Here is a 27,781-nt window from a genome sequence, read left to right on the forward strand (position 1 = left end):
GAGTATACTGAAAAAAAACTTCTTACTGAATTACCTTACACAAGTATAATTTTTAAATTATGTTTATTAAATATAAAACATCAGTTTGCATTTTGTTGCAGTTTGAAGGTGAACATAAAAATGCCGTTGTGATGCATAACTGCTAATATCCACAGCAATACGGAACTATTCATCGTATCAAATAGAACAAATATGTACATTAAAGCTGCAATTTTGTGCAACTGTTCAGAATAATAAACACGTTGAAGGACACAGCAGAAAAAATAGTGCAGTGACTTAATTTCAGCTGCAAGTTATTACTGGTTCCTAATGTCCTCTGTAGAATGCTGCACCTTTGGTCATTAATGACTGACAGTGTTAATTGTTCATGTAATACAACAAGTGAGAACTACAGTAGGGATGTGAGAAGTGTAATCACCTGTTGTTGAAATGAAATGTTTGATTAACCATCGTCAAGGTTACATTGCACTACCCCTAAACCAGTGATTCTCAATCCATGGGTCACAAACCAAATTAGGGTCACGGCATGTTCTGAAGGGGTTGGAAATATAAGCATTTTAAAAGCAAGCTCCTATGCTGATCCATGATCAGATTTGCCAGCCCTGATCCTAGAATTAACCTATATAAACAAGTCATGGGTCCTTAGCGCAAAACTAGTGAACACTCAACCAATCCAAGAAACCAAACCACAGATGCTTAATTTAAAATTCATTGGCACATCCAATCAGATTTGTGCAAATGGCATTGATTAGCATAAATGGCAGACTGCACCGCATGCTTGATCATAGCATTAATTTAAACATAAACTTGATATAGGGTCGCAATTGAGCTAGCATGGTAAAAACTGGGTTGTGGTGCAAAAAAGGTTAAGAACCACTGCACTAAACAACAAAACGATAGAAGTAGGGGTGTTCCTGTTGAAAATGGATCATCATGAACTTCAAGGTGGAAATTACCTACTGGCAGAGAGATTGCTCATATATGTCATTTATGTACACTGAGAATTTCCTTATTTATAGAAGTTATATACATCAGTGTTCATCCCTTCGGTCCATGGTGCCTGCTCTGGTGTGAACAAAATGAAGCCCATCTCTTTTCCATTGCTGGTTGGCTTTCACACCTGAGGTGGCTTCAATGCCTAAGAAACAGAGGACAACTTGTTACGACTTAACCAGACAGCCAATCAATGTTGCTCATTGTTCAAGACAATGTGATACTGGTAGGTTAAGTTGGCACCCGAAGCAGTCGGCAATAGTAGTGGTTCTCAAATGGTGGATCACAACCCAAAAGTGGTGATGGATGTATGGTTATAAAAAAATAATATACACCCCCACCCACCAATTGACAACTTTTATCATGAATTTGTGTCATGATTTACTGACCCATAATGACCCATAATGAATGCCCTGAGGCTAAACAAGTTCAGAACCACTGGCCTATAAGATTGATCGGCCCTGAGTATTATTTCTTTACTAAAGACCTTGTTTTGGTATATACCTTCTTGGTTTTACCCTTGTTAATGTTTTATTTGGCATCTTTACCTTTCTTGCAGCAGCCAGGTTAATCGCCTGGGACCCAGGCTGGAAGGGAGCAGGAGGTGGAGGTACAGGTGGAGCTACAGTTGGCTTGGGAACCTAAAATGAGTTTTGTTGGGTCAGGGACCTAAATGTGCAAGTTTGCATAGCTTTAATACTGTGTGGGACTGCTGAAGGCAGGGCATATGACATAATATACACTCAGCATAGAGATGTACTAAATGGAATCATTGGACTTAGAAACTTTGGTCAGTGTCCCAAATATCATTTGGCTTCACTTAAATATAACAGAAAAAATAGTATTTGTTTTCTTTTTTTAATGAATATGTAATTTGTTCAGTATAGCATAAGTGTGAATTTGTAAATAATACTGAGAAAAGTTACTTCCTGCTTTTTTTTTTCTTTTAGGATAAAGTGAGACAGCATTGTCATATTGATACAATTTCTTTATTATGTATATTGTTTTCATGGCAAATCTAGGTATTATCCAGTTTTTTTTAATATTATTATTAAATAAATCTGACATCATTACCTGTCTTGTAGCAGCTGGGCTAATGGCCTGTGATCGAGGCTGGAAGGAGACAGGAGGTGGAGGAATAGATGGAGCTACAGTCGGCTTGGGAACCTGAAATGTTTTGGATAAAGGATAAAGTATGATGTATATTGTCATTTTAGTGCAATTTCTTTACTATAGACCTTGTTTTGGTATAAACCTTCTTGGTTTTACCCTTGTTAATGTTTTATTTGCCATCTTTACCTTTCTTGCAGCAGCCAGGTTAATCGCCTGGGACCCAGGCTGGCAGGGAGCAGAAGGTGGAGGTACAGGTGGAGCTACAGTCGGCTTGGGAACCTGAAATGAGTTTTGTTGGGTCAGGGACCTAAATGTGCAAGTTTGCATAGCTTTAGTAGTGTGTGGGACTGCTGAAGGCAGGGCATATGACATAATATACACTCAGCATAGAGATGTACTACTGTAAGTAAACTCTTTGGACTTAGTTGCTTTGGTCAGTGTCCCAAATATCAGCTTCACCAGTACCACTTCACAATAAGGCTCTCTTTTGCCACTTGTAAATGGTAGTAACTCATTATTAAAAAGAAAACCGTTATAACTTGTTTAAAATTGTCTATTAATAATTTACAAAGTGTTACAACCTAATTAATAACCAGATTATAAACCATTCATAAACTCTTTATATGGGCAGCCTTATTGTAAAGTGTCACTGCTTCACCTTTGTATAACAGAGCTCTTTAAAAGATTTTTGAGACCTGAGTAATATTACATTGTTTGTGAACATTTTGTGGTTTTTGAGTGGAACAGAAACTCTGTGTTCAGCATGGCTAGCTTCTCTGTTTCCTATTTATTAGTTATCAGTTGTCATTTCTCATTCTTCTACTGAAGTGCTATTTGCTCTGTCCTCCCACGCACCCAGCCTTCCCCCTGAAAATGTGAAAAGAATTTCACTGTGTTCCACTGAACACATGTGACAATGAAACTTGAAGTACTGTCACGTGGAGGGAGTTGGGACAATGCGTTACCTTGACTTGGAAGTTTGGCGTCGATCGTTGGCTAAAGGCAGGATTGTTTACACCTGAATCCATCTCCTCCTTGTAACGTGCAGGTCTGAGGCATGGACAAAAGAGAGAGGATGAGATCTCTTGGATCCTGCTCCATAAGGCTGTATGTGGCACACAGTGTCCGAACCCACGTACCTGTGAGGAATTGAGCTTTTGCGTTTGCGCTTCAGAACACAGAGCAGCACCACAATAATGGCAGCTATAATCAGCAGGCTGATTACCACTGTGATGGCAATAATCACTCCTGAAACAAGAGCACATGGCAGTCAGTGCTGGCAGTTCATCACAATACACTTTGCAGTGTTAGGGACATATTACTGTATATGTGAATATGTGGATATTTAAAACACTTGATTATTCTTATTGATATACTTTTTATGGAACATTTCCCATCGTGGCTGACATAAAACAGCTGGTCGCATTCTGTTGCTACCACAGAAAAAATTAACAGTTTTTATCTGCACATTTTTCTATAGATCATTGACCTTGTCAGGTTTGAGCTACTTCATGGAACATGGTTTGGTAATGTCATTAGAAAACGGTGAGCTGTTGTTCCTCAGATATGCTCCGTTTTCACTGTGGATTGAAATGTGAAAGCTGCCTCTCTCTGCTAATGCCTGCCTCCGTATATCATAGTGAAATGGCCAGTCGGACAGCCAGTTGAAAAAGAAAAACAGAAAGGCGACATGGCTTTGCCCTGAGGTAATTCTTCAAGTTTCACATCTTGTTTAAGACATGCAGGAAATAGCTGTGAACTCACCTGGAGCCAATTTCTGGAAGCTTTCAGCCATCTGATCACAGTCAGGGGGGAGCCATCCAGGCTGACACTGGCATTCCCGCCTGTGGTTACACACCTGTAAGATGAGATGTTACTGTGTTTATCCTAGGCGCGTAATTAACCGTGATGCTAGAGATGTTATGAGAGAAATCTTTGCAAATTGCTTTATTCCATGAGCTTGGCTGCTAGAGGTGAAATACTCAGTCTGAAATATGTTGCATGGTACAATACTTAAGACTGACACGATACAGCACTAGCATTGTTGCAAACTGTGCCCAGCAAGATGTAGCAAAAATGAAAAGCAGTGGCAGCTATCAAGATGAACATTTCTGTATATGATTAAAAGGTATTCAGTACCAAGGCTCTTTTCCTGTTGCTCTGTTTTACCTCTTTTATCTTGTCACATTTGAATCTGAATAACTGGGCTGGTGCTGTGTCTGCAGGATCCCTCATAACTGAGTTCTGCACTGCCTTCTGCAGAAGCAGGCTGTCTGTCAAGCATGTTCCGTCGGCCAAAACCCCATGAGCTTACCGCATTGCCTTTGCACCTAGCTGAACAATTGGTTGCCCTGTAGGCCGCCTCTAGATCTACACACTCGTTGTTCATGCAGACCTGGGAATGACAGATTTGATAAATCGACAAAAAAATCCTGACGAACTGTGGAACATTCACACAATCATAGCTTGTTTTAACCTAACTTTCTTGTTTACCTCTCGATAACCTTAGCTTGGCTATTGTCTTACCAGTCCATCACCGCATTTGGTCCCAGTGTCCACCTGTCCAAAGTCAGTGTTCGGGTCATCGCTGAATATGGCTTTGCATCCAGGGAACGCTACCAGACGGTTATAGTTGGGGGTGTCTTTGCCATTTATACAGAACAGCTTTCCGCACATCACATCCCTACGGGGAAAATGAGGGAGCACAGTCAATCCTCCTAGTCCTTTACGGAGTACAGTGCTGAATAGGAGGCTCTAACTGTCAGCCCTTACTTTTTCTGGCATCCTATATAGGTGTCTTTGGATGGGCGTGTGCAGAATCCATAGTAGACCCCTCTGGTGTTCTGCGTGTAGCAACTATCAGCTGCCAGCTCAGCAGCTGTGGAATAAAGATCTTTTAGATATTGCTGGTTTGCCACTTAATGTGTGATGAGTGAGTAACTTTCAGTGAAGAGATGAGAATGACAGGAGAAAAACTTACTGTTCCCCCAGATCTTGATGCACTGACTATCACGCATAGGACACTGTCCATTGTAGCAGTAGCCCTGCCCACCCTTGCAGGGAATGCCATTTACAGAGAAGACGTCCTCTGGGCAATCTTTCGACTTCCCTGTGCAGTACTCAGCCAAGTCACACTCATCCTTCTGCCGTCTGCACATCCTGGAGGGAGGCATGAGCTGTAGAAAGAGCGAGCATCACGAAGAACTCATTAGCCTGCAACATTTACTAAGAAATTCACAACTGGATTTGACTTATGTCTCATTTCTAATTAATTTAATATTCTGAAATATATGTTTGAACACAGGAAAGTTGGCTTCTGCTTGTGAGACCTATTTAGGCCCACATACCATTTTATTGCATATTACTTATTGCAAAGTACTTATCAGTTCTTTTATCAACTGCATAGTTCTTGCTCTCTTGGGTTCCTGTGGTATCCTCACCAGTTCCCCCCAGGAGCCATGACAGAAGTGTGGTTCAGTGGAGAGACAAAGAGGTGGTGTGAGCTTACCTGAGCCTTTTTATACTCTGGCTGAGGAATTCTGGGAAGGGCTAGGGCTGATCATGTGGATGTTTAAGTGTGGGGTGGGGAGTATTTCTTTATTTCAGATTTAAGTTCCCTGAATGGTAAAGTTCTGTTGCTGGCAATGACTTTGCATGGTCATATGGTATCCATGGCTATCCTTTGTTACATGTGCAAAACTAGGTTTCTAGTGGGAAGCAACCAACAGGGGTTCCCCTACCAGAGTTTGATGCTTGGCCCCTAGGGGTGAAAAGGATGGTTACCTGTTGCTGGGAGTTTTTTGTGGTTTTGATCCCATTGTTGTAACACCGAGATATATCTGTTAACCGGTTGAAGAGATGTGTATTTTTCTGTGTTTTTTTTTTTTTTTTAAGTAAATAGTTCCCAAGCTCAAGCTAATAAACCCATGAACTCTGACTTTTTATGCCATCTGGATTGTTTTGGTCACATCACCACAGTACTCTTTATTTTTTTTAGAAACAGATGGTAAAATCCATAGCCCTGTTTGAATGCCCATGGTTCATGCATGAAAGGCAGGTATGGGCTTATATCCCTAGATTCCAATTAAATTATTTTTTTAGAAACAGATGGTAAAATCCATAGCCCTGTTTGAATGCCCATGGTTCATGCATGAAAGGCGGGTATGGGCTTATATCCCTAGATTCCAATTAAAGCCCTTTATTTTCATTTATCAATGAAATGCTAATGTTACCTTCAATGACTGTAAAAGGCTTTGGTAGGCTTACGGAGTGGACAAACAGCACAGCATCAGCCCCTAGCTACCCAGGTACCTTACCTTACAGTTTTCACAGCATTCTCCTCCTTCACATTGTGACCCTGCCGTTAACGTACAGGTCGTAGCATTGCAGCAGGGATTATTGCATTCCTGTCAAATATAAAAAACAGTAACAGTGTCAGGATTATTTCAAGGTTACGACTTGTCATATTCTCTCCCGCCTCTAAATTCAGCCTCCAACACAACCAGTATGAAAGTAGCCCCTGGCAAAACTCTTTGCCTCATATCATGCATTTTTTAGATGATTACATGCTGGAGATCACACATGAAATCTTGGAATTCCATGGAATTTCCTTTGTGTATCATAGGAATGTGCTAGGAAAGTGAGAGCCTGTTATTCCTGCCTCAGTATGGAGTGTTTTTTTGATTATGAGTAGAATGCAGATAGTGTCTTTCACAAGTTGCAACAGGACAGCCACTGGAATGCATGCATGTCTTGAAATCTGAACCCATGCCAGTTTTGAAGATGTGCTGTCATGTCTGGACATTATCACCGAGAGCCCAAAACCTTTATGATTTGTCCCATCTAGGCTTAAACTAAATTATTTCACAAAATTGTCACAAAATCTGTAAACACAAAAAATACTATTCAGATATTTTCATTTGCTTTCTTCAAATAATGTATTCATATTGTTTACATATATATTTGCATGATTATTTTTTCAGTCTGGGAAAGGCTCAAGGCCCCCTGTAATCCTGAGCAGAAGAAGCATTTAGAAGATGGATGGATGTTTTAACCAACTTTGTTCTGGTTTAAGTAGCACCCAAATGCTATGTCTGATCTTGTTTGCTGTAACCTCTGAAATGATAATAGCTTCAGAATGCACTGGCAAGTTCAAGCCAGATAAGGCGGCACATTTAACTATGGAATAATTGTGCAGAGTACACCGCATGTGGTCTCCAAAACATGAAGGTCGTTCTCAAACAGCTGTGGAATGGACAAGACCTTGGTGGTTAATGACCTGGCTTCTGTCACATTCTAGTACTGCTAAGGAGAAGCTACTACGGTACTCTCAAATGGGGGGACTAATAGTTTGCCAATCTAGAGTAAAGTAGTTAAATAATAACATTTTCTGTTCTGGATATCTGTTCTGATATCCTTCTGAGTACTGGATATTCAACACATCTCAGCTTTTTTTTGTTCCTTTTCCAGCCATTACTGAATATGGGAAATGTGTGAGATGATTTCTTCAAATGATAGGAGAAAGGAGGTACCTCAACTGTGCCACAGTCACACTCCTCCCCCTTCTCCACGAAGCCATTCCCGCACACAGGCGGCGTTATTATTGCATTATAGTCTGGCTTGTTGAAGAGACACTGTGGGTTTCTGGATTCCAGATACTGCCCATAGCTGTTATCACTGCAGCTGCTGAAATGCTTCGGGATGTTGTACCTAGAAAGAGCATTTCAGTTACGCACAGATCTTCCTATGAAAGTGGTGCACGACTTGATTAAACTATACTCAGTGGCCATTGTATTAGATATACCTATCTAGAAGGGATGGAACGATCTGATGTGCAATATCGGTATAGATCCGATATTGGCCAAAATTACTGGATCAGTTATCGGAAAAACAAACTAGGAGTATCCGATCCGATCCGATGCATCAGCGTGTTATATAAATGCTTAGTTGAACTTAGCTAAATGATATGTAGTAAAGGCAACCGTATCATCTGAGCAGCATGTCATGTGACGTATGTCGGTACAACGTGGATGTCCACAGTATGGACGTACTTTAAGAACACTGCCGAACTGCCGTGTGCAGTGTATGTAATCGGAGCATTTCGAGGGGTGGCAGTAGCGTTAGAAATTTTGACACAATGAACTTGATTAAACACTCGCAGAAATATCATGCAAAAGAATACCCTGATATTTATACAGACCACATCGGAAAAGAACCAAAACTGTTCCGAAGCAACAAACATTGTAGGAAACAATTCAGAAACGCCAGAAGCTCCCTTTGGACACCAAGAAAGCCATGCTGATTACACAGAAGGTCACTGAATTCATAGTGCTGGATGACCAGCCCCTTTCTGTTGTGGAAAATACGGGTTTTCAACGCTTAATTGAACATTTGGAGCCCCGGTACGTGTTGGCGGACTGGAAACGGCAATTCCAAATACATACTGGCAAGTGTAGGAGTTCATTTCGAAAAAGTTGTTTTACAACTGATATCTGGAGCTCAGACGTACATCCCGTGTTTTTATTAAGTCTAGCAGCACAATGGATTGATTCTGACTTTACGTTGCGAAAAGCGGTGCTGCATGCAAATTGGCATTTGAGTTTGAATACTGCCAAGTGTGGTTAAAAAAAGAATCAGCAGTGATTACATACAGTAAATGAGTCAGGCTGTGGACTGTATTTCTTCCTTTAGAGAACCAGAATATTTGGTTTACTGTTTGAGCGTTATGTACTATTGCCAGCCTAGTTGATTTTGCGAGAATAATAAAATATCGGATCAGGATCGGCAAATACTCAATGTTCTGGAATCGGTATCGGACCAAAAAAAGTGGTATGAGCCATCCCTACTATAGTACCAGGTGCGATCCCGCTTCAAGGTTCAGTCGCCATAGAGACATGTGTCTTTTTGCAAACAACTCTTGCAATGAGCTGCTGACATAACCTTCTTGATTGCTCATTTCTTCGTGTTATCATTTTCATCTGACGTCTCACATTTACATGGTGTTTTCTCTTACAGAACAGCTACTGACTGAAATAGTGCGTGAAAGCCCCAGGATGGTAACCGTTTCTGAGATGCACGAGCCACCATGTCCAAAACTGCTTAGATCACATGTCTTTGCTAGTCTAATGATTAGTCAATGTTACATCCCCCAGGAGGATGTCTCTTCTCCCTACTAACTTTGTTTTGTCTAGGCTCCACCTCCTCTGTCCTGATTGGATGCTGCTCGGAGTCCAGCTAATTGTTAATTAGCAGAGCACTACTTAAGGCCTAGGTTGCTGTGTTTCTGGGCCCTCAGGCCATTTTGGTTGCCATACCTGTGCCGGCTTGTATGCCTTTGTGACTTGTATGTGCTTGTTCAGACTGCTTGTAGGGGAGAGCTGCCTTTTGTTTTGACATCCTGTTTTCTCCTGTTTATGTGTTGTTAGGTAGGTTATGGTTATAGGTTGCATATTTTGCTTTCTTTGGAGTTAGGTAGGTTTCTTTTATTTTTACATTAGGGATGTTTTGTTTGTTATGTTGGCCTTGGCTCTCCCTGAAGTTATACCTCAGTCTGAACCCAAATCTCGTCACCTGCATTAATTAAACCTTTTAGTTTACCATCTTGGCTCCTCCTTCACTATCTATCTTTATGTTCGTCCCTTCAACCCCCTAGACTAGCCAGGGGACGTAACATCAAGAAGCAACTGAACCTCTTGTCGCTGTGGTGTATATGTTGTGTTGAAGCCGTTTGGCTGGCTGTTAGGAAGAGCAGGCTGCTTGTGTGTTAGCGAGCAGGTGTGCCTAATAAAGTGGCCACAAAAATGGAACATACTATAGGCAGTCTTCAGGATGTGAACGAGATCCATTCCCCAAGTCGAAATTTTAGGTATTAGGTATTTTTAGGTAATAGGCTTTATGGCGGTCCATTCGTAGGTCGAGTTGACTGTAAGTGGGGCATTCATAACCCCGGGACTCTCAGTCCTGATTTCAGCTGTGTTCCAAACGGCAATTCGACATTGCAAATCACAGGCCTCCATGAGAAGAAATTTTGGCTATAAGGCACCACCAAGAACTGGTACCGTGCAGAACACAATCTTGTCAATGTACTGGTCTCACTTGGTCTTGGAATTAATTGGAGGGGCTCTTACGAGAGGGCGGCAGACATGATGCAGCTCTTGTCAACGCAGACGCATGAATCGCTGTCATGGTTCATGCCCAGATTGTGCCCCATCTCATGAGCCAACGTCGCTCCCACGGCAATAGAATTAGAGCTGTGATCCTGGGAAAGACCATATTGGAAAATCAGTAATGCTCCTCAATGGATTAGCAAGTTGCATGATTTTTCAGGCAAAAATGTGCCTTTGCGTTTCACTTCTGCAAATGTTTTTCCTCCACGCCTGTGTCTGTCAGCCATTGAAATAAGTGAGCATACAACACCAATGATTCTTGCTTTACCTCACTTTGTGGTACCACAGAATTAATGGAATTCATGCACATGTCATTCTGAGATGTCATTTCATAGTGGTTGTGATGTGATAAGAGTACCTGGATCACTCCTGTTGAATGAGTTGCGCAAAAACTGCCCACGTATGCCAGGCCCACGGTGCTCCCTTCGAAATCGATGCCCCTGTGAGGAGAGTGACAGTACACGCTGTGTAAATACTGTAGCTTACTCGGTTGTGAGAGTGGTGACATATTTGTGTTAGGTCAGTGTGGCAGCAATGTTCAGACCCACGTTAGCAGATGAGCGTTGTCATGTTTCTTCACTAGGGAGGTCTTCCTCCAGTTTGTGAACGCATCCAGAGTTGCTCCAGCCGGGGGTGTCACTGCAATTTTGTCCTGGTCTGTCCACACCTCCAGCCCAGTGAGGGCAATAAAAGTCTTGAGAGGCTTGTATACCTGCGTGAACGCCAAAGGGGGTATTGATCTAAATTAATTACTCCTACATAAGTACTTCAGGTCCCTTCAGTTCCACACACTATAGGCGATTCTAAACTGGGCCCTGGGCCTCAGCCCCCCCCCCCCCCCCCCCATTTAGTCATTTGCCCTGTATTCCTGTATACATTTAGGCAAATTTATCCATGGGGAGGGAGGCATCCTGTATTTCTTGAGCCCCCATATGGATCAAATCCTAGAATCGTCCCTTTTTTCACACAAAGAAATTCAGTGTCATTTTTTTACACTGACTGGCTTCCATTCCTGGGTGTGCCCCTGCTTGTGTGCTTTGTGCTACCTGCCACCCCCCCCAACCCGGAACTGCTGGAAGTAGGCTGGATATATTTTGTACTATATATTTATATATATTTTGGATATAAAAGAATACCATAGTTAATGCAATGATCAAAATGATTATCACTAATACGGCAGAATGTGCCACCAGTGATAAGATTTTTTGCATTAAAAATGACACAGTTGTCTCAGGAATTTTTCTTCTTCCTTAAGTTAGTCACCAATCACAGTGACTCACCAGGTTGACATAGTTGACAATTTCAAATATCCTCTTTCTCAACTCATTTTCGTTGCTATTCATCTTCTTGTACTGAAAGGAAATGTGGTCAAATATGGAATACTCCTTTCATAGTATGACAAAAGATATGTTTTACAGGTTTTCATCTGCAAACACCTGTTTCAAAAACTGTTACAGTACAATCCAGTATGTTTCACTAGGACTCCACAAACATTTACTCTAAATATGGTAAACTGTACTGGGGGTTAAATGAATGATGTCTTCCCTGAATTGACGACACGGGTGAATAATATGCTAGCAGTGTTGAAATCATTAGGTACTGTAGAAATGTGAAAGGTGGCTTTGCTCCTCACGGTACCTCTCTATTATCTGCAACAAGTAACAAGTCCACATATTTCTGCTGCTGCAGGAGTGATGGCCCCTGCAGATAAAATACAAAATAAGAGTTCTGATTTGCAGACAAAACAAATAACACCATTGAGTTCTGTCCCTTCAGGGCTGTTTTGCTTTTGTTTACACCGAGTAAAGATGTTGGCATATAGATGTTTGAGTAATGTATAACTCTGTGGGTGGAGCAGGGATGTTTGGTTACTCATGTGAGTGTTTGGGTGAGATCGCTGTCTTACTGAGCTGCGGGAGCGCATTTTGCCTGTGGTCGGTGGGTAGACAGGGTCCCAGCTGCTGTTGGTGACTCCGCACACTACAGGGTCTTCATTCAGAGCCTCGTATCTGGACAAGGCGTGGTCTCCATCATCAGTGCCCGACATCGGTTCAATCAGATACTGCTGTGCGGCCGTCCGGATGTAACCCCTGGTCACAGTGGCCAGAAAGTGGTCAGTTTATCCTTATCGAGTGGATATTGAGAAATATCACAGAGGTGTAGCTACTACCTCAAGCCATCACACGTGCTGATGCTGGCAATGGACTCTGTGTCATTCACTATTCCTCCATGATAGTAACAGTGGTCCTGTGTGGGAGAAAATGGTACAAGAAATTAACATTAACCACGGTGTCCTCTACCTTTCAACTGGAGACTTTTAGTAAAAATTAAATTTTGGTTATTTTTGGAGTTAACCACATCACCAATGCTGCTTTATTGGCGAATTCTAACAGGAGATTAAGTATTTGGTTGGTATGCCCCCTACACCGTATTGACAAACATACATTTTATTGGCATCAGAAAAAGTTATATCTCATGGGAGTAACTTTGGTAACAGTACTTGAGGGGGCACAAATACTTGAAGTAAGTCAGTTACTACTGAAGTGCAAATCATGAACAAGCATAGTGTAGTAGCTATTTCAGATAAAAGATGCATCATAATTCGTTAATGATGAGCAAACATGACATCAGTGTTTTATTCATTCCTTGTTCTTTCTCTAGTTTCTTCAGTAGTTCCATCAGTAGTTCGCAAAGATTCACAGAAGTAACAAATATAGTACATTGCTTAAGATAAAAGATATGTCACAATTTATTAATGATGAATGAACATGAGATCAACATGTCAGTAAGATTAAGTTTGTGGTTAATTATTACATAATTAATTGCATAATACTGGATTATTTGTACTGCCTCCAGTAAAGTGTTACTGGAACCTTTACTGCCAGGGGGAATTCTGCGCTCTTACTGTACATACCAAGTCCTTTGGAGTGACAGTGATCGGGGCCCCATTCTCACTGTAGGTTGTCTCACTGTAACCTTTAGTCAGCAAGTCCCTGTAAGAGGTATAATTTCAATGTACTAATAATGATACTAATAATGTCACATACAGGATGTTAGTCTCATAGATGGCTCAGAAAGGAAGGGTGTACTTTCCCAAACTCACAGTCTCCAATCACCAGGTGAGTATTGTGGCAATGTTTATTGCACTAGCCACAAGATTTCAGAGTCTAGGGTTCTAACTGCAATAAGTAGCCAATTTGACAAACGTCTGTCAACTGACAACCGCCACTGATGAAAGAAGTGTTGCATTTCCTCTTGGTATTGCTGTAATTCTCTGCAATGGTGATAGAGTGGGATTGAGGATGGGTAAGAGAAGTGGCTGTTGTGACCAGTCTAGCCCATCCATCTATCCATCCATTTTCCAAACCGCTTATCCTACTGGGTCGCGGGGGATCCGGAGCCTATCCCGGAAGCAATGGGCACGAGGCAGGTAACAACCAAGGATGGGGGGCCAGCCCATCGCAGTCCTTCCATCTATCCATCTTCAAAGCATAATTTTTGTCTAGGGTGTGGGGGGCCTGGAGCCAATTCCAAGGGCTGGTGTATGTCATATCTATTGCAGGGAGAATAACTACACATAGTCACACACAGGGGTGCTGGAAATGGGGGGGGGGGGGGGGGAGCGGGAGCGGGGGATATCAACGGACCCCCTCCTCATCCTGACACACTTACTCCTCCGTTAAAATCACATTTTGTTCTCCATGAAGTATATTTCATGGTATACATATCCCCTCTGCAGCCTTCACCAAGCTCTTAGTAATGTCACATGAACAGATATTTATTTAGGCCTATACAATATTGAAAAAAAAAATCACATTGCGATATTTTTGGGTTTTGCCATCACCGTACTTAATGCCGTTTTTGGATGCATTTTTGGATGCTCCTGTGTGTTATTGAGGCCAATTTGTTGTACGTTCAGAGCACAAGGACCAAACATATAAGATTGTAATCCTATATCAGACAAAATCAGTTAACCATGGTGATCAGTTATTGGCTTTAGTAATGTTTAGTTGTGTGGCTGCACCCAAAAGTGTTAGTCTTATTTTAAATGGCAAAATCTTTATTATTTAAAAATGTATGTAAAATCATTCGCATCACAACACAACCCTCCCCCCCCCATCCCCACTACCGCCACCAATGGGGCAAATTTATTAGAACATCTCCCCAAGAGATGTCAAGATGCTTTCAATTATGGGAGAAAAGTAACACTGGAGGACATCTGTGTGCCTCAGGGTGAACATGCAGATTTGACACACAGAGCAGAGGTGGGATTTGGACCCCCAATCCTGCTGACATGTGGAGGAGAAAAACAGCTTGTTTGCCATTATCACATGTGTTTATATTTTTATCAGACACGTATATCCAAAGCAATGTACATTTTTGAGAACGTGGGGTCAGCCAGTCCTCAGAGAATCTGTCCCTGCTCCAGGGCCCAGTGGCCATGAATTAGTTACCATCCAATCACAGACAGTCTCAATCCACAAGGTCATGCACCGCTGCAGTCAGAATGTTGACTAAGTATGTCTGTGTGAGCAGATTTCCTTTAAAAACGGGAACTGAGGCTGTGCCTTATGTGTTTTTTGGGGGCGGTTTTGTCAACTGTTCTGAGAATTTAAAACCAAAAGAATTGACTAATGTGATTCTGAGAGTATATGTGTCATTTGTCGAGGCAGTACAAACAGCGTGAGAAGAACTTCAGTATTATGGGATTATATTTCTAGGTCTGGCTAGTCCGATTGCTTCGTCGGCCCTTAATTTTAGTTTGCGGTTGTCATTAATTTATGTAAATAAATTACGTATTGCCATTGTTTACATTTGCTCACTCAGTATATACAGTATTGAATTCAGCCCCCTTCCCTACACTGTCCTTTGTTTTGCGGTTATTTTAATTATTATGAATCCCTCCCCTCGTCACTTGCTGTCTGTATGTTGCACCGTTGTCCTGGGGGGAACATGTTCCTGTGCCACTCTATACACTTATATGGACAATAAAGCCCTCATAGGCTAATATAACTAAGCGGTCGGCTTACATTATTATAAAATATTGTAGCGCCAGTGGGCAAGTCTGCTCGTCGTTCGCTGCTCTCGCGACGCCTCGGTCTGCCCGGTGCTACAAAGGCGTCTGGAGTACACGCTCTACAAGATCAACTGGCAAGCCCGCTCCAGCTTGGCGGACCGCCAGGCAGCTGAGAGGCGGCGGCACGTAAGGAGGATGACGAAGGACCCGAAGCTGGTCTGCTGGTGCGGCAGGAGAGAAGGGCTCCGGGCGTCAAAAGGCAGCACCAGAGCCGCCAGCAGATGAGCATAATTTATATATTTTAAATAAGCGTGCAAATAAGCGTGTCTTGTTATTCAGATACGTCGACAGACACATTGCCTCTGGGTTACAGCTTTTCCTAATTATGTTTGCTGTTTTAATAACAACAATTTCACTGTTCCCTGCTGTACTGAAATGGCACAGAACCGTGAACGCAAAACCCACGTTTGTGCTAAACCGTCAATTTTGTATACCGTTACATCACAATACTGTGAAAATAGCTATGAAGTGTACACAGCCACTTAATATTATCAACATTCCGTGACATGGAATGCGGTAGAAGGAGAATTCGTTGGTGTTTTTCGTTTTAGATCAATTAAAGCTACAAGAGCCTTTCTAACATGCGGTCTCTTGTTTCCAGAGCTGTATATAAAATATGTATCCATAATAAATGTATATAAAATGTGTATATGGAGTGTATATAGTAGGGATTAGCAGTATACTACTGCAATCCTCTACGCTCATTTTCTCAGCAGTGCGTTTAGTTATGCCTTACTCTGTGACATATTACAAAAAGACTGGAAGTTCCATACGTTCTACTTGGCTTTATTCCTCTGTTCCTGGCACGTCCAAACTGCAGTGACCTCTGCCTGCCATCCTAATGTAATGAATCTTAAAGGGATGCTAGTCTTTTCCCCAAAGCTGCAGCGATTACAGACAACTGCATGTTTCATATCACCTCATCCATCACTCGCCAAAAACATGCACATTTGTAATTCCATCACCGCCCTGATGAAATTACCAAGAGACATTTTAGTTTTGCCACCTGTATGAATTACAGCTTCATTCTGTCTTCTGGGGGTTTCAGTTTCATTTAACAGAGCATATCAAGCGAATTCAGGGACCCTGGTAAAATTGTACTTTGACAGAGTTACATTTGAGTTTCATAAAAAGACCGCTTGCCAGCAATATCACCATCTTTTTGCCACAGAAATCACATTCAGCAAGGCAGTTACATCGTAGTGCTAGAAAAATCGCACCTTTTAGCTCTATATCGCCCTGCTGCTCATTTCTTACCCATTTCAGAATTATTAAAACATAAGAACACAAGTTTATGACCTTCTCCTTACTATAGGAGTTAGGCAAGGCAGCCCCACAACACATGGAGAGGAACAAACGCACATCCTGCAATAAGCTCTGTGATCAGCTGGGGTTTAAATGGTATAGAGTGTCAGGTGGAGCCAACTGTTAGTCCAACTGGGAAGGAAGGCAGTTTGGATCCAGGCTGTGCATTCTGCCAAATAGAAAAGGCGGAGATTGGAAAATCGACTGGGATCATTTCAGCCGGATTCGAGTCAGATACCTGTGAATAACAGGAGGTGGAGTAAAGCGAAGATGGGATTCAGAGGGACCTACCATTTGCAACTGAACAGTGCAGCATTTAAAACAGCTCAAAATAAGGGGCAAAAATACAGGCAATAAGATTAATCAAAAATGGATTTTTCTCCTACTTACTCAAATACTCAGTTCTGTAAAAGTTCACTTCCACTCATGAAAACACATGAAAACGCTGCATTCCATTCATCCATTTTCTGAATCCATTTGTCCAATACAGGGGTGTGTGTGTCCAGAAATGCCACTACGTATCCAGAAAGCTCTGCCTACAATGCAGGGACATTACAGACACTGCTAAACCTTACCAAATGTTTTATCTCACCTACATTAAATGAACCCAAACACTGATACCCAACCCCATACCCCTCCTTGCTGTGACCCATCACCTGGCGGCTGGTTCTTTGGCTAAACTGGCCTCCACTACCATTGCTAATTAGAATCATCTCACTTATATAAACGTTTTGAAAAGCCAACAGGATTCGAGGCCTCTTACACCTCAGGATGAATCGGAAGTCATCGGTCACGTGATGTGCAAGGCAACGGTGGAAATGTCTATTACACGTGTTGCCGATAGGGGGTCACATGGTTTGGGTGATAAGAGTTGCCTTTAAACTATAATAGAATGAAAATACATTACATGTATTTATGTTGTATTTTTAATTACGTTTTTAAGGAATAAAACATATAACGGGATGTATGTAAGACACACGTCCAGCGGGGGCCCGTCCGGCCGCAGCCATGTATTGTTAGGAGTAGGCACAAGCGCCACGGCGTATTTTAAAAGAAAGCACCAAAATGTTTTAAAGAATAACTTTAGCGATATTTTAAAAGAAATGCAAGCGGAATTTAAACAAGTACAAACATGCCCAAAAGAAGCAGAAGAGCAAAGGCTGAGTTTAAACAGACTCAAGCGAAACCAATTAACATACAGCACGTCATTTTAAAAGAAGAAAGCACTTAAACTCATTACATTTCATCAACATGATTAAAGAATTAGAAGAAAAACTTTAGCGGTATTTACCAGTGTTAGGTTGAAACTTTTAGAAGAAATAGGCCAAAAGGCGAAATGAGCGCCCATAATCGGCAGGTCTGTTTGAACAACGCGGTCGAAGTGTTAGGCCGAAGTGGCCAGCCCGTTTCAAAATGGCGACAACAGCGGAGCGCCTGTTATTTCAAATAAAAACGTTATGGTTATGTAAGGAATAATTGACGACGGGTCGTTGAATTATTAGAAAATAATGCACACCCGAGGTGGTAATGCGGCCACGACGCGAAGCGGAGTGGCCGTTACACCTCGGGTGTGCATTATTTTCTAATAATTCAACGGTCCGGAGTCAATTATTCCGCTTATACTACGGTTGCCACACCTCAAGACATCGATCAGATGATATATTTCAAGGGATTCGTCCGGTTTTTCTACTTAAATCGCTATTGTGAGTAGGATTATTTCTTCCGCATCTCATCCAACGACTCTTTTGCTAGTTCCAAAACGTCATTTTAAAGCTGGCAATGGAGGCTTGAGCCGTTGATAGCAGACTAATGCAGTTAATAATGAAGTTATTAGAAAGAGAGCGAGAGAGACAGAGACACAGAGAAACAGAGAGAGAGAGCTTGTATGAATTAGGCTACCTCTGTGTGTCCCTCAACAGTGTTCTGAAGCACCGTCTCTAAACTGTAAGTCTGCTTTAAAATGCAGCGCTGTTATTACCTCGCTAGTGAGAAATGTCATGTGTAGCCTTTAAGTTGGTACACTAGGCTAACTAATACTGCTGCAGCCCAGTTGTTGAAAGTTTCATATTCACCGTAAATATTAAGATTTACTTTCGGAAAATTGTCTGTCATGTTGTTGTTTTTGTTAGTGCTGTATAGGTACTGTATGCTAATTTCTGTTATTACAGTTAACTATGCGAAGTGATATGGAACTGTAATGCGGTCAAGAGAGCTACCTGGAACTACGTTCGCCGTGCGTTTATCTGAAAATAATTGCACACCTCAGAACGTTCGTCAGCCAATCAGATTCAAGCATTCAACGGTCCCGTAGTATAAAAGGGTTTAAGTAATGAAGCACTTTTCTGCCAACGTGAATAATAAAGTAAAACGCTCTAAGCATTTCAACAACAAGAATCAAGGAATAAAGCGGTTAATTCTTGTTTAAATGACCGCATGCGCTCTCCTCTCTCTGGCTAGCTCTCATGTAGCGCATGTGCGTAGAGCCACACGGTATTTTCTTTAAAGAGCCGACTTTCTTGCGTTAATTTATTTAAACAAGAATTAACAGGGTTATTCCTTCTTTGGTTAAACTGGCCTCCACTACCATTGCTAATTAGAATCATCTCACTTATACAAAAGTTTTGAAGAGCCAACAGGATTCGAAGCCTCTTACACCTCAGGATGAATCGGAAGTCATCGGTCACGTGATATTGCGTAAACTTAGGAAGCCCCGATTCCCAGCTTGAAGTCGCTGGGCCTCACTTTGAGGAGGCGATCTCCAGATTCTGGGTATTAACTGTCTCATCACTAAGTTCAGCACCTTTCACGATATAGCACAGCATGGCCACGGTCAGAAAATGTGAGCCGGTCCTCCTCCTGAGTAAAGTAAAGCTCACTACGCTATGTGAGCACAGGAACGGCCCGGCAATGTTTGGTAGGTTTCTGCATTGTTTGCAAGTACAGAATATTATCTGCGCGTAAACTAATTAAGCTAAATATGGAAATTCATACAATATATGCTGCAGAATATGAGCTGAATAAAGCATATTAAAAATGCAAAGAATTAAAAAAAATTTGAACCGTTGACCAAATATGGCACCTACAGTTGTTTTTCAAATAGAATTCTAGAACCGAATGTTACCGTGACAACTCTGATGTCATCATTCAGAGGGTATAAACTGTGCTGTAGGCAATAATACCACTTACCAAATCAGACATCGAACGAGATGCATCTCAGTATGAAGTGCTGTTTTCTCAACTGCTTTAGGCTATTAAAGTTTACCTTCGGAAAAGAAGGGAAAGGAAAAACACATGGTACACCAAAAGGTGAAACTCACACTGTGAGTTTGGAGATGAAACTCCTCTGCAGGAGTTCGAAGGTGGAAAAGACAGGAGTGCAGGAGAGCCAGGCAGTGGTGGTGGAGAGCCTGGCAATGGTGGAGGAGAGCCTCGCAATGATGGAGGAGGAGAGCCAGGCAATGGTGGCGGAGGAGAGCCTCGCAATGGTGGAGGAGTACAAGGCAATGGTGGAGGAGAGCCTGGCAATGGTGGTGGAGAGCAAGGCAATGGTGGAGAAGTACAAGGCAATGGTGGAGGAGAGCAAGGCAATGGTGGAGGAGGAGAGCCAGGCAATGGGAAAGGAGAGCCAGGCAATGGAGGAGGAGTACAAGGCAATGGAGGAGGAGTACAAGGCAATGGTGGAGGAGAGCCTGGCAATGGTGGAGGAGGAGAGCCTGGCAATGGTGGAGGAGGAGAGCCTGGCAATGGTGGAGGAGTACAAGGCAATGGTGGAGGAGAGCCTGCCAGTGGTGGAGGAGTACAAGGCAATGGTGGAGGAGAGCCTGACAATGGTGGAGGAGAGCCTGGCAATGGAGGAGGACTGCAAGGCAATGGAGGAGGAGAGCCTGGCAATGGAGGAGGACTGCAAGGCAATGGAGGAGGAGAGCAAGGGAATTTTGGAGGAGGAGCGCAAGACAATGGTGGAGGAGGAGAGCAAGGCAATGGAGAGCCTGGCAATGGAGGAGGAGAGCCTGGCAATGGTGGAGGAGGAGAGCCTGGCAATGGTGGAGGAGAGCCTGGCAATGGTGGAGGAGGAGTGCAAGGCAATGGTGGAGGAGGAGAGCAATGCAATAGTGGTGGAGAGCCTGGCAGTGGTGGAGGAGGAGTGCAAGACAATGGTGGAGGAGAGCCTGGCAATGGTGGAGGAGAGCCAGGCAATGGTGGTGGAGAGCCTGGCAATGGTGGTGACGAGCCTGGCAATGGTGGCGGAGGAGTGCAAGGCAATGGTGGAGGAGAGCCTTGCAATGGTGGTGGAGAGCCTGGCAATGGTGGAGGAGAGCCTGGCAATGGTGGAGAAGAGCAAGGCAATGGTGGTGGAGGAGTGCAAGTCAATGGTGGTGGAGAGCCTGGCAATGGTGGAGGAGAGCCTGACAATGGTGGAGAGCAAGGCAATGGTGGAGTACAAGGCAATGATGGAGGAGTACAAGGCATTGGAGAGCCTGGCAATGGTGGTAGAGAGCCTGGCAATGGTGGAGGAGTACAAGGCAATGGTGGCGGAGAGCAAGGGAATGGTGGGGGAGGAGCGCAAGACAATGGTGGAGGAGGAGAGCAAGGCAATGGAGAGCCTGGCAATGGTGGTGGAGAGCCTGGCAATGGTGGAGGAAGAGAGCAAGGCAATGGTGGAGGAGAGCCTGGCAATGGTGGAGGAGGAGAGCCTGGCAATGGTGGAGGAGAGCCTGGCAATGGTGGAGGAGGGCTTGGCAGTGGTGGAGGAGGAGTGCAATGCAATAGTGGTGGAGAGCCTGGCAGTGGAGGAGGAGTGCAAGACAATGGTGGAGGAGAGCCAGGCAATGGTGGAGGAGAGCCTGGAAATGGTGGTGGAGAGCCTGGCAATGGTGGTGACGAGCCTGGCAATGGTGGCGGAGGAGTGCAAGGCAATGGTGGAGGAGTACAAGGCAATGGTGGAGGAGAGCCTGGCAATGGTGGTGGAGAGCCTGGCAATGGAGGAGGAGGAGAGCCTGGCAATGGTGGTGGAGAGCCTGGCAATGGTGGAGGAGGAGAGCCTGGCAATGGTGGAGGAGTACAAGGCAATGGTGGAGGAGAGCCTGCCAGTGGTGGAGGAGTACAAGGCAATGGTGGAGGAGAGCCTGGCAATGGTGGAGGAGGGCAAGGCAATGGTGGAGGAGGAGAGCAAGGGAATGGTGGAGGAGGAGAGCAAGGCAATGGAGAGCCTGGCAATGGTGGTGGAGAGCCTGGCAATGGTGGAGGAGAGCCTGGCAATGGTGGAGGAGTGCAAGACAATGGTGGAGGAGAGCCAGGCAATGGTGGTGGAGGAGTGCAAGGCAATGGTGGTGGAGAGCCTGGCAATGGTGGAGGAGAGCCTGACAATGGTGGAGAGCAAGGCAATGGTGGAGGAGTACAAGGCCTGGCAATGGTGGTAGAGAGCCTGGCAATGGTGGAGGAGTACAAGGCAATGGTGGCGGAGTGCAAGGCAATGGTGGAGGAGGAGTACAGGGCAATGGTGGAGGAGTACAAGGCAATGGTGGAGGAGTACAATGCAATGGTGGTTGAGAGCCTGGCAATGGTGGAGATGATGCAAGATGAGGAAGCCCGTAGTGGATGAAACTGAACATAGACTATCAGTACTACTTAAATATGTATATACTTGTAATAAAAAGTTTGTTTTTTGTAATTTGACTCATCTCGGTCTTTATTACCAAATCCAATAAGATGTATATAACCCTGATATGTTGTCTTTGAAGCATTTTGTAAAATTGGTAATGACCCCAATGGTGGAGGAGTACAAGGCAATGGTGGAGGAGAGCCTGGCAATGGTGGTGGAGAGCCTGGCAATGGTGGAGGAGGAGAGCCTGGCAATGGTGGAGGAGTACAAGGCAATGGTGGAGGAGAGCCTGCCAGTGGTGGAGGAGTACAAGGCAATGGTGGAGGAGAGCCTGACAATGGTGGAGGAGAGCCTGGCAATGGAGGAGGAGAGCAAGGGAATGGTGGAGGAGAGCCTGGCAATGGTGGAGGAGGAGAGCAAGGCAATGGAGAGCCTGGCAATGGTGGTGGAGAGCCTGGCAATGGTGGAGGAGAGCCTGGCAATGGTGGAGGAAGAGAGCAAGGCAATGGTGGAGGAGAGCCTGGCAATGGTGGAGGAGGAGAGCAAGGCAATGGTGGAGGAGAGCCTGGCAGTGGTGGAGGAGGGCTTGGCAGTGGTGGAGGAGGAGTGCAAGGCAATGGTGGAGGAGGAGAGCAATGCAATAGTGGTGGAGAGCCTGGCAGTGGTGGAGGAGGAGTGCAAGACAATGGTGGAAGAGAGCCTGGCAATGGTGGAGGAGAGCCTGGCATTGGTAGTGGAGAGCCTGGCAATGGTGGTGACGAGCCTGGCAATGGTGGTGACGAGCCTGGCAATGGTGGCGGAGGAGTGCAAGGCAATGGTGGAGGAGAGCCTTGCAATGGTGGTGGAGAGCCTGGCAATGGTGGAGAAGAGCAAGGCAATGGTGGTGGAGGAATGCAAGTCAATGGTGGTGGAGGAGTGCAAGGCAATGGTGGTGGAGAGCCTGGCAATGGTGGAGGAGAGCCAGGCAATGGTGGTGGAGAGCCTGGCAGTGGTGGAGGAGGAGTGCAAGACAATGGTGGAGGAGAGCCTGCCAGTGGTGGAGGAGTACAAGGCAATGGTGGAGGAGAGCCTGACAATGGTGGAGGAGAGCCTGACAATGGAGGAGGACTGCAAGGCAATGGAGGAGGAGAGCAAGGGTATGGTGGAGGAGGAGCGCAAGACAATGGTGGCGGAGGAGAGCAAGGCAATGGTGGAGGAGAGCCTGGCAATGGTGGAGGAGGAGAGCAAGGCAATGGTGGAGGAGAGCCTGGCAATGGTGGAGGAGGGCTTGGCAGTGGTGGAGGAGGAGTGCAAGGCAATGGTGGTGGAGGAGTGCAAGTCAATGGTGGCGAAGGAGTGCAAGGCAATGGTGGAGGAGAGCCTGGCAATGGTGGAGGAGGGCTTGGCAGTGGTGGAGGAGAGCCTGGCAATGGTGGTGGAGAGCCTGGCAATGGTGGCGGAGGAGTGCAAGGCAATGGTGGTGGAGAGCCTGGCAATGGTGGTGACGAGCCTGGCAATGGTGGCGAAGGAGTGCAAGGCAATGGTGGAGGAGAGCCTTGCAATGGTGGTGGAGAGCAAGGCAATGGTGGTGGAGGAGTGCAAGTCAATGGTGGCGAAGGAGTGCAAGGCAATGGTGGAGGAGAGCCTTGCAATGGTGGTGGAGAGCAAGGCAATGGTGGTGGAGGAGTGCAAGTCAATGGTGGTGGAGGAGTGCAAGGCAATGGTGGTGGAGAGCCTGGCAATGGTGGAGAGCAAGGCAATGGTGGCGAAGGAGTGCAAGGCAATGGTGGAGGAGAGCCTTGCAATGGTGGTGGAGAGCAAGGCAATGGTGGTGGAGGAGTGCAAGTCAATGGTGGTGGAGGAGTGCAAGGCAATGGTGGTGGAGAGCCTGGCAATGGTGGAGAGCAAGGCAATGGTGGAGGAGTACAAGGCAATGATGGAGGAGTACAAGGCATTGGAGAGCCTGGCAATGGTGGTGACGAGCCTGGCAATGGTGGCGGAGGAGTGCAAGGCAATGGTGGTGGAGAGCCTGGCAATGGTGGTGGAGAGCCTGGCAATGGTGGAGAAGAGCAAAGCAATGGTGGTGGAGGAGTGCAAGTCAATGGTGGTGGAGGAGTGCAAGGCAATGGTGGTGGAGAGCCTGGCAATGGTGGAGGAGAGCCAGGCAATGGTGGTGGAGAGCCTGGCAGTGGTGGAGGAGGAGTGCAAGACAATGGTGGAGGAGAGCCTGGCAATGGTGGAGGAGAGCCTGGCAATGGTGGTGACGAGCCTGGCAATGGTGGCGGAGGAGTGCAAGGCAATGGCGGAGGAGAGCCTGGCAATGGTGGAGGAGAGCCTGGCAATGGTGGAGAAGAGCAAGGCAATGGTGGTGGAGGAGTGCAAGTCAATGGTGGTGGAGGAGTGCAAGGCAATGGTGGTGGAGAGCCTGGCAATGGTGGAGAGCAAGGCAATGGTGGAGGAGTACAAGGCAATGATGGAGGAGTACAAGGCAATGATGGAGGAGTACAAGGCATTGGAGAGCCTGGCAATGGTGGTAGAGAGCCTGGCAATGGTGGAGGAGTACAAGGCAATGGTGGCGGAGTGCAAGGCAATGGTAGTGGAGAGCAAGGCAATGGTGGAGGAGGAGAACAAGGCAATGGTGGAGGAGGAGTACAGGGCAATGGTGGACGAGGAATACAGGGCAATGGTGGAGGAGTACAAGGCAATGGTGGAGGAGAGCAAGGCAATGGTGGAGATGATGCAAGATGAGGAAGCCCGTAGTGGATGAAACTGAACATAGACTATCAGTACTACTTAAATATGTATATACTTGTAATAAAAAGTTTGTTTTTTGTAATTTGACTCATCTCGTTCTTTATTACCAAATCCAATAAGATGTATATAACCCTGATATGTTGTCTTTGAAGCATTTTGTAAAATTGGTAATGACCCCAATAGCCTGAGGATTAGCGCATTACTGTCCCTACAAAACGTCTGCAGGCACGTGGTTTGCAGAAGCGTGACGAGCATCCTGAGAGATGTCTCTCTTTGACCATTATTTATCTACCTCACCCTGCCCCATCTCACCATTATTCGAGCTTTCCTTGCACTTTTTGGATTGATTGACTTACTCATTCTTCTCCAGGTACAGCACGACATCCTGGCCATTAACTTGCATCCCATACTTCAGCACATCTGGTCGGGACGACTGGCGACAAGACAGAGTACAACCATGTCGATCATGTTGATTTTCAGAGGGAAATTGGTCTTCGGGTAAGACTCAAATTTAGCTCAAATCTTTTATTCAAGGTAATTAATTTTTTGAGGAGTAGTTGAGTTCTGTAAGTAAGTGGGGGGGGGTCAGAAAAAATGCAAAGGCTCACCTTTGTACTTCTCTTGTGCAAAGCATGTAGCTTGATGGGCCTGATGACGACATGATCCTTCAGTCCTTCTGGCTGAGGATGGACGCTTTCTGTGGGGAAACCAGCCATTATGAAATCAGCACAGGAAGCTGGTTACTGTCCCATCGCAAGTTTCTCTTTGCTACTTAAAAAAGCCATACATGCTGACATTGGTTATGCTGAACTGACAGGGTTATTTAACAAGTTGATTTTTTCCTTTGTGATTTGGAGAAGCTCACAAGCTGAATGCATGGACCATGGAAACTCGCTTTTGCTTCCTCCCTTGAAACGACGTATAGACTTAGTTTCACATGAAATGTGCCACCTGACATTTGATCAGTGTCGGCCGTTATAGATGCAGGTCAAAGAAGGAAGAGAGCTATTTTTGTGATCTCTATTGTGCCTTTCCATGGTGATGCACTGTGCTACATCCATGTTGAGGCACTTTTTAAACTAACCACTTACACTGTACAGGCTTTGCTGGACTACTCATTCAATTTCGTCTATAGCTGAACTGATGTTGCTGTATAAAGACAATATACAGTATTTAACCTTTTACCGTACAAGAACAAAAGCATGCTCTTTCAGGAGCATGATGCATGTAAATAAATTATAGTTAGGTCAGTGGGATGGTTTATATATGTGCATGCATATATATAAGGCTCCCATCTTTCTGCCAGCTAAGAAACAAATGGAGGCCAGACTGCGACAGAAATTGTGCAACAGCTTCACACAGAAAAAAATAGTTCTACCCTGTTCTCGATTACACCATGGCTCTAGTGTTATAAGTACATGTTGCAATGTGTCAATTACCTGTAGTGTTATGAAAATTCTTGGGAAGCAAGAACCCTACTAGGGATTATTGTGCAGGCCATTACTATTTACTAACAAACTGCAAATATTTCTTCAGCCTACAAGTAACCTAGCAAACCTTAACGTCAGGATTATCCACAAATACGTGTACAATGAGCAGGTGTAGCATAGAGTGTCCTTTCCTCTTGGGTAACTGTGTGCGTAATTGCAAGATGATATTAACAATGGGACCTTTAAGGAATGTTGATAAATGCAAGCAATTTAAAAGAGAAATGAAAAATGGAAGAGTACAAAAAAAGAGGAAAAAAAATAAGAACAAAGACTTTCTAAAGCAGTTCTTGAAAATGTTTGTCCTGTACTTCGAATTGTGTATTTCAGGTATTAAGGCAGCAGGAATCCATCCATCCATTTTCCAAACCGCTTATCCTATTGGGTCGCGGGGGGTCCGGAGCCTATCCCGGAATCAATGGGCACGAGGCAGGGAACAACCCAGGATGGGGGGCCAGCCCATCGCAGGGCACACTCACACACCATTCACTCACACATGCACACCTACGGGCAATTCAGCAACTCCAATTAGCCTCAGCATGTGTTTGGACTGTGGGGGGAAACCGGAGTACCCGGAGGAAACCCCACGACGACACGGGGAGAACATGCAAACTCCGCACACATGTGACCCAGGCGGAGACTCGAACCCGGGTCCCAGAGGTGTGAGGCGACAGTGCTAACCACTGCACCACCATGCCGCCCCGGCAGCAGGAATCGTCTTGGTAAATAAAACCTTTTAACCTAAAGATTGCTAGTTACAGGCCCATGTGGAGCTATTCTTCAACATCACTGAGCAGTGTACATATCCTGAGTAACTGTAATGACATCTCAATTTGTATATATGGGTACAGTTGTATCTTGTATTTAAGAAGCTTCCACACCCTGAACACCATGTAAAAGGTCCCTTAACTTGTCTTTTTTTTACAGTTTATAATCTTCAGAATCACAGGCAGCTTATTGGGAACTGAACTTGCATTCAAGACATAGAAACAAAACTTTGATGGAGAGTCATTTATGTTTTAAACTGTACACACAGTGTGGTGTCACATTAACAGGTGCTAAAAATTGTCACATTGTTATTAAAAAACAATTCTGCTGTCATAGACCACTAGCTGTTCAAGAGAAGGTAACTGGTAGCTTACCTGAAGACTCACAAAGAACCAACAGCAAAACAATCCATGACTTGGGGATCATTCTACTCACAGTTTCCCTCTCGAGCTTTTTACTGAAATGAAAGGAGTGGCAGTTTATAGATCTACGGCCGCCTCACGTGGCCCAGCTCTCAGCCACTCCTTCATTCTTTCGT

At 44.6% G+C, this 27,781-nt stretch overlaps 2 protein-coding genes across 7 annotated transcripts; one reads left to right on the plus strand and one right to left on the minus strand.

The window, feature by feature from the left end:
* Positions 1–46: 46 nt before the first annotated feature.
* Positions 47–27,734, minus strand: LOC125717369 (zinc metalloproteinase-disintegrin-like batroxstatin-1). 5 transcript variants are annotated; one of them, XM_048990229.1, is made up of 24 exons: positions 27,618–27,734; positions 25,597–25,685; positions 25,345–25,421; positions 13,186–13,264; positions 12,442–12,518; positions 12,178–12,361; positions 11,910–11,972; positions 11,552–11,623; positions 10,820–10,983; positions 10,630–10,711; positions 10,233–10,363; positions 7,638–7,815; positions 6,423–6,512; positions 5,087–5,282; positions 4,879–4,984; positions 4,633–4,789; positions 4,421–4,501; positions 3,871–3,964; positions 3,246–3,354; positions 3,072–3,156; positions 2,293–2,385; positions 2,068–2,160; positions 1,542–1,634; positions 47–1,138 (listed from the first exon to the last, which is right to left on the minus strand). In XM_048990229.1, the coding sequence occupies exons 1-24, from the start codon at positions 27,667–27,669 to the stop codon at positions 1,115–1,117; spliced, it is 2,469 nt and encodes an 822-aa protein (XP_048846186.1). In that variant the 5' UTR covers positions 27,670–27,734; the 3' UTR covers positions 47–1,114. The 5 variants fall into 5 exon arrangements, with proteins under 5 accessions (XP_048846186.1, XP_048846187.1, XP_048846203.1 ...); XM_048990230.1 differs by lacking the exon at positions 2,293–2,385; XM_048990246.1 differs by lacking the exons at positions 2,068–2,160; positions 2,293–2,385.
* LOC125717363 (cytospin-A-like) lies at positions 17,929–25,247 on the plus strand. 2 transcript variants are annotated; one of them, XM_048990207.1, is made up of 5 exons: positions 17,929–18,356; positions 19,901–20,855; positions 21,339–21,617; positions 22,494–23,108; positions 24,531–25,247. In XM_048990207.1, the coding sequence occupies exons 1-5, from the start codon at positions 18,181–18,183 to the stop codon at positions 24,999–25,001; spliced, it is 2,496 nt and encodes an 831-aa protein (XP_048846164.1). In that variant the 5' UTR covers positions 17,929–18,180; the 3' UTR covers positions 25,002–25,247. The 2 variants fall into 2 exon arrangements, with proteins under 2 accessions (XP_048846164.1, XP_048846175.1); XM_048990218.1 differs by lacking the exon at positions 17,929–18,356 and having other exon boundaries at positions 20,231–20,243; positions 20,337–20,855.
* Positions 27,735–27,781: the final 47 nt, after the last annotated feature.

This window comes from Brienomyrus brachyistius, chromosome 2 (genome assembly GCF_023856365.1).
Source record: "Brienomyrus brachyistius isolate T26 chromosome 2, BBRACH_0.4, whole genome shotgun sequence".
NCBI lineage: Eukaryota > Metazoa > Chordata > Actinopteri > Osteoglossiformes > Mormyridae > Brienomyrus > Brienomyrus brachyistius.